Genomic DNA, 12,346 nt, shown 5'->3' with positions numbered 1-12,346 from the left:
TGCCCTTGCAGCAGGACTGGGAAAATGTTTTAAGACAGCAGCTGCCCCAGGAAGAGCTCCAGTGGCTGTCACCGTGCTCATAACACGAGTCATATTTCAAGCTTCAAAACAAGTATCGATTCCTGCCTCATTGTGGCGTTTATTATCAAAAAGCTTTCATGCATTTAAAAATAATTATTGAATGCTAGCCTTACTATAATTGAACACAAATATCATCGCGGCGGGGGGCATTGATTCTCAATAGCGTCCCGTGGTTTTGTGTCTCGTGCTGCAGGATCAGCTACAAGACCGCCTATCGCAGGGGGCTGCGCACCATGTACCGCCGGCGCTCCCAGTGCTGCCCCGGCTACTACGAGAGCGGGGACTACTGCATCCGTACGTACCGTGGCCCGTGGCCCTGCTCGCAGGGCTTTGGGGCAGCTGCAGATAAATTAAAGCTCTGTTGCATTAGGGTTGGCTTTCAGGGCTTTCAGCCGGCGCTAATCGCAGGCAGAATTGCGGGCACGGAATATTTCGGGGTGGTTTGGATACGTGCATCTCAAGTAAGTAGGGAAAATTTGGCCGAAGTCATTGGGGAGGGAGTTAATGAAGTTCCTTAGTGCCTTCTTGAATCAGAGCTTACTTTGGGGAGTAATTAATGCAAGCATTCACCAGTGATAAGGAATTAGGGGAACTGAGAGCACTCAGGAATAAACCGCCACTTAATTTAAGCAGCAGTGTAAAGGTTCTGCCTCTTACCTTTGAAAGTTCTTACTTAAAGAGTTAACTGAATTAAAATCTCATTTATTTTCACAATGGTTCCCATCAGCAATAAAGCTTCTCAAATGTCAGAAGAACTTTCTCCCAACTGTACTGTATAAATAAATACAGAGCTCTGGAGTGTTTTAGGTCATTATGAGGGGGGACAAAAATCAAAATGGATCTTTCAGCATGCCTAAGAGCTTTGTTAATTAAAAATACCCTGCACATTAGTGTCACATGTTTTCAGTATTGCAGCTTTCTGAGTGTTCTGCATGTGCTCAAAGGAGAGTGGAGATGGGGCCTCTTGTCTAGGTCTTGTGTCATGAGATTATAACACCAGAAAAACACAAACAGGTTTTGATCAGCATCAGAATCCAAATTTTATTAACAGGTTCATAATGCCATGGAATAAATGTGAAAATGATACAATTAGCCAGCTAACTTCAAATATCTTGTGCTGTGCTTTGTAGCTATTTCTTTTTAGCTCTGTTGATGTTTTTATCTGAGTTCCTGTGTTGGACTCATATTGTAATACATGAGCAGCTGAAAACCAGGAATGGACCCCGATCTCATTTTCAGTGACCTTTATGCCAAACAGTTGCATTCAAGGGTTTTGGGCTGTGAAAAATCACCAGCCCTTTGAGATGAGGCATTAGAATTATTTTACAGAAAGTGTAATAAGTTGATCTTTTGAAGTGCAAAATGCTGTTAGTCAAGTTCTGAAAAACATTTATTGCAACCCCTATTGTCTTTGCTGGAACCCTTCCTGTGGTAAGTGTGCACCTACCTATTGACACCTCAGGTGTCAATACCATGTCAGCAGTTGTTCCACATACTTTTATTACAGTCTTGAATTTCATGACTCAGAATCCTGTCTGTCACAGAGCATATTTATTATCACTTTTCTCCCTGCAATCTATTGATTTTTTATTTTTAATTTTTATTTTTAATTGCCATACTGTCACAACAATAAATCTCTCCAGACTTTCTGATTCTTTGAGGATATTAACATTTGTTGTGAAGCAGGTTTTTTGTTAGTATCAATACTTAGTGGTTTGCTGCTGCCAGGCAAATTTTATCTTTCTGTGGTGGAGAAAGAACAGCATACACTGAAATCTTGCTAATGCAGAGCAGGCAGCAGGTATCTGGTCAGACCAAGAGCCCCGTGTTTGACACAGAGCAGATAATAGTTACACTCTCTCTGCTGTTTACATGTGCAGCAGTCAGGTTCTTGTATTTCATTATCAGCCTGGTCTGTGCTCAGGGACATCTGCTCTGTGTCCTTCCCGGAGATCGGGGCAGCAGCAGCAGCCAAGGGGGAAATGATGTCAGGGAAGAAGTTCTCCATCATGATGGATTCCAGATGCTTGGACTTATTATTTTGCTACTGCAAGTAGCCACACAACAAAAAAACTCACAAAACCAAACAGAAAACCTCCTTGAAATTCTCTGAGCCCTCAAGCAACAGTTTGGAGGCCCAATATTTTGCTAATGGGATCCTTTTCATGTCACCCCTTTGGTTTGTAACACATCAAGCCCTGATCCCATTTGTTTTGTTTTGTTTTTCCACAATATGTTCCTGTGCCAACAAGCAAATTCTCTCATTCATCATCCTTTGCAGTCAGCAGTGAATTCCACTTTCATTCCTGGAGGCACTTCTCTGCTTTTGCCTTTTCCATCCCATTTCTTACTTCTCTTTACACTGGTATTTTTTTGCTGTTTGCTAACGAGGTTGTCCAGTAGTCGTGTCCCACGTTCCTCTAGACACACACAGTGCTGCTCCTCTAAAGGCAGCTGCTCCAAGAGTGGTCAGGACACCAAATTCTGAGCTTTTCCTGAGCTGTCCCTGGCAGGAAGGGAAGGAAGCTCCAGCCCTGCAGAGAGGGCTCTCCCTGCTCAGCCAGCCCTTTAAAAGCCATTCCATTAGCAATCATGGAAGCCACTACAACATGGGGAGGAGGGATACATCCTGCAGTGAGTCTGATGATCAAAAGAAAGTTTGATTAAAAAACAGTGTGTAGATTAAAGGCTAATTGGTTCTTCTTTCATTAATAGCAGTCTTTATTTCTTGCAAAAGTTAAATGGCTTTGTAATTAACAGTGACATGTTTAGACTAGAGAGGGCTGAGTTTAAATCTCTATTAATGACTGTTTCTTGGATTTTAAAACAGAAGTGAAGGCTTTCAGCTACTGTTTTGATCTTCTCCCTTTTCATTTACTAACTTTCAAAAGGATGTCAGATATATGGTTTTATCTTTGTCCTCCTGTTGGGGCTTACTAAATAGATTAAGTCTAATAAAATCTACCCTCAGTTCTAAATAATCATGTTGATCCAGAGCTTCTTGCTCTTCCACTTCTCTGGTGTCTTCTTTGCCTTTTTGGCATCTGTATGTGCTGTTACCCAATAAAATGTGGAATTCAGGCACAAGGTCCAATAATTTAACTGATTGCCTGGTAAACTAGACAACTGACCAGCCCATTGATGCTTAGGCTAAACAGTTTTGGGGTATGAAATTGTCTTTGTGCCTCCAAAGGGCCTGAAATATTTTTGGGGTTGCAGTGGTATTTAAAAAACGTCCCATGAAAAATGCTGCAAGTGCACATCTGCATTTTTTCCCCCTTCACTGATACCTTAGAAATGTTGTTACCATTGTGGGAGCTTTGCAAAACGATTCCCCTTCTCTGAATGTTCTTACACTTGACAGAGCTTTTCCCTGAGCTGTCCCTGAAAACAAACAGCACAGTCTGGGCAGTAAATCAGAGCAGCTATGATTTACTGTACTTTGTATGCTAAGGTAAGCTTTTGGCAGAGCAAATGCATAAACTGCAGAAAATCTTTTTTTAAACAACCACAGGGTTCAACTGCCCTTCAAGGTTTTTGTAAGGATGTTTTAAAATTATATTGCCTAGATTAGTATCTGTGGTAGATAAAGCAGCTCTGAATACTTTGCTGCTAAAAAAAAAAAAAAAAAAAAAAAGAGAAAAAGAATATTACATGGCTCTTTTGTGTTCTTTAGCCTGTGAGGAGATGGTAATTGAATAGTTCCCTTTAAGAATATGTCAGGTGGAAGGATGCCCTGTGTGCTAAATGGATGCATTTTTGTCTGAGAGACCAATGCTTTGTTCAGTCTGTCCATTTTAATCTTATTCTTGCACAACAGATTTGTACAGAGGAGACACTTCTTGTTGGGAACAAAGGGTCAGAGACCTGACATCAGAGGGAAGGCAGATGGGACTCTGAGCAGCAGCTACAGCCAGCTGACTTTTGGGCAGAAAAGCACCAAGCATGAAACAAAATTTGGGAATTCACCTTTTCTTCACAGATCGAGTTGAGCTTTTAAGTGTTTTCTTCACTCTCCTACCTTACACTCTTTTTCTAATGTCTAAATCTATGCAATGTGACAGGATGTAATAATGACAGGATTAGTGATTTAACAATCTGATTTGCTGCCATTTATCTGTCTTTCAAACCTGCCAAAATTCAGTAGAGTTATAGATGGACCATTTCATGGTGCTTTCCTTTCTTGGCCAAGATATTATTGATCTCAGATTGTTTCTCAACATTCAGCTTTCCACATTACAGTTGTCACAAGCATCGGCAGGGCTCCCTGACTTTGACAAATCTTTTTCTAGAGAAATTGTTGGTCTCACTGGTTGAATCTCAGTTTTTACCCACAGTGGTATTTCCCCCAGGCCAGAGCTGGGGACATTATTGTATTAACATGTATTTATTTACCCAGTTTTCAATTCACCTTTGTTTGATGCCTTTAATGAATTTCAAAAACAAATTAAGAATGTTCTTTTAATAGCAGACTTGGGGAAATTATGCAAATACGAGGCCCGAGTGTTTTCAGGAGTTTAAATAATGTTTCATCAGTTCAGTAATTGCAATAGCCACGCCAGCTTCCTAGCGTGGTGTGTGCATTTATAGTGCAGCCATAGGAACATTCCCACCTCAGGACTGCATTCCCATTTACAGGGCTCTGTGTCTAGTGCAGTTTTTGTACTCTTTGACAAGGCTGCCTTATTGGAGCCATATGGCTGGATTGTTAAACATCTGTAGCATAGGAGTAACAATTCCAGAGCTTCCTGCCATCTGGATGAATTACAATCCCTGCAATTCCACGCATATGTTCCAGCAGCACACCGACACCGCAGTCGAGTGTGCTCATGATGAGAAGAAAAAGAATGGCTTGTGTGATCAGTGCAAAAGTTGTCCACTCCTAGAAAACGTTGAATCAGCAGCTTAAACTTCCTGAATATTCATAATGTTTGTTCATACATCAAATTTGTGGATTTTTTTCACTGTATAAGGTAGTAGATCATTAGCATTTTAGAAGAAATGTTGCTCCCCCTTCTCACCTCAATTTTAAATTCCTTGTGGTGAGCATACCTGTAACTTGAAAATATATTGTTTGAAAGCCGCTGGACTTTTAGAATACATTTTTCTTATCTTTATAGACACACATTAAAGCCAGTGCTGGTGCTTTCTGTGAGAGCCTTACTGTTACATTATTCAAGTACAGAGTCCTGTACATCAATAATGCAACCTAAATTAGGGGAAATGCTATAGTAGGACATAGATACTACCTATCAGGGGACATTCTTTTTCTCTGTCTGATTTGGGATGTGTGACAGCGAGAAAATGGTGTGGAAGGCCTTTCTGCATATAGTTATTAATTATAGAATTGAAATGACAGTAGGACACACTTTGAAATTTCTCCCTTTATATGCATTGGAGATGACTCCATACATCTTTTGCCAGTGAAGAACATAGGGAAAATTATTTGAATCCTTTGTTCCCCTCTAAAGGGGAACTGAGAGGAAATGGGCCTTTGCTTGCTCATTCAGAACCTCTTGGGACACAGGAGTGTGAGGGCAGAGGGACACCAGCCCCAGAAGCAGGTCAGTTCAGCTGGTGACACAGATGAGGCCAGTGGGTGGCTGTTTAGCCTGAAGACACTGGAGAGACACCCTGGATGGGAAGGTGGAAAGGTCAGTTCTCATCTCCCATCCGTCATTTTGTGTTTGCTCTCAGCCTCTGATGCTGAAGGATTTGCAAAGATGCTGGTGAGCAGCAGTAATGAAATAAGGGAGGGACTTCTGGAAGCAGTGCAGGAGAAGGAGGAGAAACAAAATGCTCATATAAAGGAATGAAAATAGCATAAAGTTAAAAAGGGGGGAATGCTGAAGCTACATAATGTCTCAAGGGGCTTAATAAATATCAGAGAAAAAATTATGCAGGCATTATGGTTGGAAAAAGATTTAGACTGTTGCTAGTGTAGCAGAAAAAGCTTTTCTGGCTGCTTTAGGCAGTCTCTGTTGAATCAGTATAAAAGCACACTGGGACTGCAGACACAGAAGGAAGCATTGGATCCAGAGCTCCTCATGGTGCTTGTGCTAATGGCCTGGATGGCTGGGAGCTTCAGCAGGATCAGAAAGAAGCACAAAACCCAGAGATGTGATTCATTGTTGAGTTCAAAGAAAGAGCCATGCAAAGTTTAGTCCATTAATTTGCCCTCTTTTAGCAAAGTCAGGCTGGTCCCTGGCTGCTCTAAATCAGCACAATTCCACCAGGATGTGTCTGGATGCCCTTTCAAATCCTGCTCCTGCTGAGATGCACCTCACAGTGGTCCATGGCAGCCTGCACTGATCCTGCATGGCCTGAAGGCACCGGGGCTGTTCCATGATGTCTTTGTGACCCAACCCTCCTGTGCTGCTGGGGATGCTTGCACAGAACAAAACCAGGGTCCTGTGCACCCCTGGGATGAATGAGGGTGTGGACATGCAGAGCATTTGCTGTTTATGGAATTATGAAGACACAAAATTCTGGAAGATTTTCCCTCCAAAGCAGTTTGCAGTTCATGAGTAGTCCAGGCATGTGCTGAGCCAGGCTAACTCATGGAAATCAATAGGGTCAGAAAGAAGACAAATGTGGGAAATGGAACAGGTTTAAAATTGAAATTGGAATCATAGAACAGTTTGGGTTGGAAAGGACCCTGAAGGTCAGCTTGTTCCAACCCACAAGTTGTTTTCTTGATCACTCCTTTACATCCTTCTCCCCTTAACATATTTCTCTTGTACTCTAGAGAAGTTTTAAAGCCCAGGAGGAAAGGAAGGAAAGGTAGAGAGAGGAAAAGAAGTTACCTAAATCGAGATGGCCTTTAGAAATAGCTCCTGATGTACATAAAAAATCTGAGCTAGCATCTCTTTCTTCCTCCTTTCTGTATTCCTCTGGCTGTGACCTTCCCTGAGCAGTTCCCACATGAGCTCTGGATGTCTGGGGAGCCACCAGTCAGATGTGGGGACCATTACCAGGCAGATTCCTTCTTGCCTAAAAAAAGAGCAACTGCAACCTCCTGCCAGCTGTAAGTGCCAGTGACCCCTTCCTCCTTTCCAGGCATCTTATAGCCTGAAAATGTAAATAAAACTGAATCCCTGGCACTGCAAGGATGGCTGAAGTGCTACAACAGAATGATAACACATGGTGGCATATGAGAACATGTGAATAACATATGATAGCACACGTGATAACTCATGATAACACATGATAACACATGATAACACATGATAACAGAGCAGGGGTGTGGGTTACCCCAGTGCCTCCCCCCTCACTGATCCCTGCAGCTGCTCCCATTCCCTTTGTCTGATGGGATGGGAGAAGAGGAAAGAAGAACCAAAGAAAGAAAACTTGTGGATTGAGATAAAACAAATGTGAATGATCCTGAGGAGCAGAGAAAGCCTTGGTGCTGTGCCAGCACAGTTCAGCAGTAGCTGAAATGTCAGCATGGTCAGCATTGGCTTGGTTACCAACCTAAACCACAGCATGATCCAAGCTGAGAGTTAACCCCATCCCAGCCAGCCCAGTAGAGCCAGCCATGCTGCAGATAATAAAACACTCATCAATATGATCCTCAGGAAATCTCCTTATGGTTTTTCTTTGTCTTTCCACCTCTTGGTTTCAGTAGTGGCAGGGGAGCACTTTGGAAGCTGCAGTGAGCCACTCTTTTCAGTGGTTGTGTCTCTGTTCAGAACGTTGGGAAGGACGAGCTGGTGCTGGCAGTTGTCTGGGCTGGCTGAGGCGTTGTGGGCCTTGCTTCTGCCTCCCTCTGCTCTCACAGCCTTTTATAGCAACAGCCATGGATGCCATAAATACAGCAACCTGGCCAAGCAGGAGGAGGCATTTGGCTACCTGGGTGCACTTACTTACAGCTCAGCTATTCCCCATCTCCTCCAGCTCAGGAATGAGAGCGGTGGAAGCATTTGGCAGATGGAATTTGGCCCAGAGTATGCAGTGCTTTCAGCATCTTCCTGTGCATAATGTGCATTTCTTTTATGTGAACTTTTGGAATGCCTGTCTGTAATTATTCCATCCTTTTAGCAGTGCCTCTGAACAATACCAATGGCATTCACACAGGGAATACCACGTGAGCCTGACATAAGAAATACCATTCCAGGCACATGGTGTGATCCTGTGCAGGGCCAGGAGCTGGAATTCGATGATCCTTGTGGTCCTTTTCAGTTCTGAGCTTCTATGATTCTATTAGTCTACTTGTGTTTATTAATGTTGGTTTCTCAAATGCCAGGGAATTCCTGGGAATGGATTTGCTGGGTGGGAATTTAAGGAAGTTGTCATTCCTTTTGTTCCCAACTGACTTTGGGTTTTGTGGCGCATATTGCACCCTTGGTATTAGGATAAAGATATATTGGATAGATTTTCTGCAACTGCATCCATTTCTGATGGAGACCATAGAAAAAAGGCATTACTCTGGAGCTTAATGCAAACTGACAGTGCTCTCTTATGGAAGAAGTCTTGAAAATTTGTAGAAAGCAATCACTTATGTTAAAATATAAAATACTTACAACTCTAAAGCATAAATCATTTAGACCAAAATATAAAAATATTAAGATGCCAAATTGCGCAGAAAATCACTCTGAGACTTTGGAAAAGAAGTCATTTCTTCCTATTGAACCTACAGCTTTGCAGCAGGAGCCTGGATATCAAACGGGGTGAGTGTTCCAATTTCCATCACCTTGGGTGAGAATTGTGGCTGTGCACCATTTCTAAGTGGTGTTAACATGCCACAGTAATAAATGAGCTGCAGAGTTCATGGAATCCTGGAATGCTTTGGGTAGGAAGGGACCTTAAATCCCATTCCATTCCAGCCCTGCCATGGGCAGGGACACCTTCCACTGTCCCAGGCTGCTCCAATGCCCAGACTGGCCTTGGACACTGCCAGGGATCCAGGGGCAGCCACAGCTGCTCTGCACACCCCGTGCCAGGGCCTGCCCAGCCTCCCAGGGAGCAATTCCTTCCCAATATCCTGTCCAGCCCTGCCCTCTGGCAGTTGAAGTTGCTGATAGCAAAGGGAAATTCTTCATGGGACAAGGGAAACAGAAGAGTGTGGGAGGGCACAGTGGGTAATAGGAGTGAACTGAAGGTGCCCAGAGGGCACACTATGGAAATTTTATGTTTGCAATAGAGTCACTTGGCAAATGAGCTTTCATTTCTGGTTCCCTAATTGTTCTAAGGGAAAGATGATGTCGGCTGGAAAAGCATCTGTTAACACTCGATTCTTAGTACAGGGGAGGGGATTAATCAGATGTCACAAAGCTAATCAGGGACAGAGCTCTTCTAAGCAGCCATGGAGCCATCCTTTAGAACCTGGTGTGCTTGGAACTGAGTCTGCAGACATTCCCTTTTCCTCTCTGTGTCTGGATTACAGCATTCCTCTTCACATTGCGTGATGCTGCACTTACTTTCCATTTTCATAGAGGGGTTTTAAAGCTCCCAAGGGAGATTTTTTTTTCATGCAACTTCAGTCCATTGTAGATTTGTTCACAAAATGTTTTTTAATAGTTTATCTTAAGCTCAGTTTTTCTAACATAGGTATTTACTTTTGGAAACCTCACTTTCTCTGCTGCTGAAAGTCAAGAGGAAATATTTAATCAATCTATCTAACCCCAAACCTTTTTTTCTTTTTATCAAGATTTTTCCTTTCTGAATGCTATGATTTACTTTTATTACTGTGATGTCCAGAAATCCATGTGCAAAACTAGAAGATGGCCTTGCTTCACAAAGCTTACGCTGTAAATATGTAAGTTGAGTCAAATAAACAAATCTTTTTTCTGGATAAAAATAAAATAATGTGTATGAAACACATTATAAGGAGACTGGTGAAGAAATGGAACCTTTTCAGGTACAGCAGTGCTGTGCAAAGAGCTCTGCTGAAGCAGCTCTCTGGTGCAGATCTTGGATCTGATGTCACCACACCTGCACTCACAGGTGTAAAGTTTTGACAAATGTCCAGCTTAAATAGAATTAATTTTAAAAGCAATATTTAAAGCATCTAGAATTATCTTTTCATCAAATACTGCCAGTGTTATGCCATATTTACCTTATTATAAACAGTAGCCCTCTTCAGTAGTTTCTGATGATGTAGGGAAAAGCTTTTGCTTCCAGCTCCCATCTTCTGTCTCCAGGCCACAGTGTGAATCCCAGGAACTGGAAAGTGCATTTTACTGTGTGTCATTAATAGAATGTTTCTCTGGAAATTCAACATCCAGAAATTGGGCTTGATCCTACATCAGCTGAACTTCTGCAATCTAGAGTTGGTGACAGGAAGTCTAAACGAGTGGTTTGAGATGAGGATCAGCCCCCATCATTACAAAAAAAGTTTCCTGTGTTGTCTTTTTTGCAGTTCTTTCAGAAAGCTGCTGTGAAACACACTGCTGTGATTCCTTTTGAAATGTGAGAAAAGTGAAAGAAGTCTGCATTTAAATATTCCATCCCCAGGAACATTAGTGTAGCTTATACATGAGCATGATCTTCAAACAGAGCACATTCTGTCCTTGATTTCGGCAGGGTCACCTTCACTTGCATTGTGGGCCTTGGTTTGAAATGAAATCTGAAATGTGCTGGCCCTCTGGGGCCTGTGCCTGGCCTCAAGGACAGGTTTGCCTTTAGAAATTTGTCCATATTCATCCTGTTTTGGTGAGAAACAAAGAAAGGATTGTTCTTAGATTCACTTGAAAAATTTTGGAATAAGAATGAAGAAAGATTTTGTTTGAAACATCGATAGTTTATTCAATTTGCTACAGGACTGAAAGTTTTCTAGGAACATCTGTGTAATTTGGTTTTATTAAGTGTTGCATTGCCTAGCAAAGACAGCCAGAAGTGTCATGCAGTCCAGATGTCTTCATTGATCTACTTTTGATCTTTTAGGAACAACATTTTTGATGCCTCAATCCTCACTCTAACACACAGCACACACTCTGTACCTATGGAAATCAATCAGCAGTGGAGCTGTGTCATTTGCTGTCAGAAAATAGAATTTTCTTGGCATGAGACCCACAATTCAGGGCAAGTCAGTAATCAGAGAACTACGGACATGTAGCAAGGCTACCAGATTTAAAAATAAATATATCACAGGCTGATGGAATTTGTACACAAAGAAATTCACTCAATGCCCTGAGTGGGTAACCTATAGCAAAATATGCAAGTGCTGTGATTTTGAGGTGATTTCCAGATATAAATGTTTCCAATTATAAATGTGTGAGGGTTTTTTCTGATAATGGCTCATTTTCTTTGACATTTTCCCATGTGTTTCCTGTCTCACTGTTTAAATCAAACAGCTCCTCAGCCAGTGCTGGAACCTGTAAGTTCCTGGTCTCTTGGATTGCTGCAGTCCCAGGAGGAAAGCAGGGCTGGCTGTGGCATGGAGCAAAGCAGTGGTACAGTACTGGTGGAGTTCCTGCAGTGAGGCTGGAAATATCCCCCGCAGTTGGGTTTCACCCAGTCCTGCCACACCTCTCTGTCCATCTGTCATTTACTTCTCACCTTCCTCACCTGCAGGGCACTGCAAGTTCCTCCAGTCTTTCTGTGATGGAAATGTTTGTGATTTACCACTTTTAGCTAATTTGCAGCTCTGTGCTTCCCACCTGGCAGCTATTTTCCATTCCAGCACAACTCCCAGGAGAGCTCAGACTGCAGACAAAGTTAGCCAGGAGTGGGGAATGGGCATTCCTGCCTCTGTGCTGGGTGTGGTTTGGTGTCACCTGCCCTCACAGGTGGTTTGATAGGCCAGGTTATGCTTTCTCTTCTTCTGGTAGGTTTGGCTGCTCTTCCAGAGATTGGCAGGAAAGCTGGAAGGACCAGGGATCTTAGGTACAAGCTTCTCCTCTATTCCCAACCTGTCAAGAATTTGATTTCCTCAGGCAACAAAAGAGAAATCCCCTGAAGTTAAGAATGGAATGGCTGGGGAAAGCTTTTACTGGTTTTGGCACTTTTGTCCTCAGAAAACCTGGAGCTTCCTGCAGGCAAAGCCTATTTGGACTGCATTTGGTTTTGCTGGAGTGAGGTCTCCTAGGCTGTGTACAGGGAGAATGAAGGACCATGCCAAGAGTAAATGTTAATATTTCTGCATTGCTTAGAAAAAGACAGTGCTGCTCTTTCTGAAGGTGCCACACAAAGCACAATTTGCAGACAAATTAAGTTTGTTGTTTGGATGAATCAAGTTCCAGTGGAAAATTAACAAGTGAAAATGTATTTCCTACAAATTGCTGGGAAGAGTTGGTCAATTTACCAAAATGGAAGGAGCAGACAG

At 42.5% G+C, this 12,346-nt stretch overlaps 1 protein-coding gene across 6 annotated transcripts in view; it reads left to right on the top strand.

Moving 5' to 3' along the window:
- Nucleotides 1-12,346, top strand: part of MEGF11 (multiple EGF like domains 11) — a 254,203-nt gene that overhangs the window by 64,984 nt on the left and 176,873 nt on the right. For all 6 annotated transcript variants that reach the window (XM_038146753.1, XM_038146755.1, XM_038146754.1 and 3 more), the window contains exon 5: nt 275-375. In XM_038146753.1, the coding sequence (XP_038002681.1) occupies nt 275-375 (101 nt within the window). The remainder of the gene's footprint in view (nt 1-274; nt 376-12,346) is intronic.

This window comes from Motacilla alba, chromosome 10 (assembly GCF_015832195.1).
Source record: "Motacilla alba alba isolate MOTALB_02 chromosome 10, Motacilla_alba_V1.0_pri, whole genome shotgun sequence".
In the NCBI taxonomy this organism is placed as follows: domain Eukaryota; kingdom Metazoa; phylum Chordata; class Aves; order Passeriformes; family Motacillidae; genus Motacilla; species Motacilla alba.
Note: the sequence above shows the minus strand (reverse complement) of the source record. Positions and strands in the feature narration are given on the sequence as shown.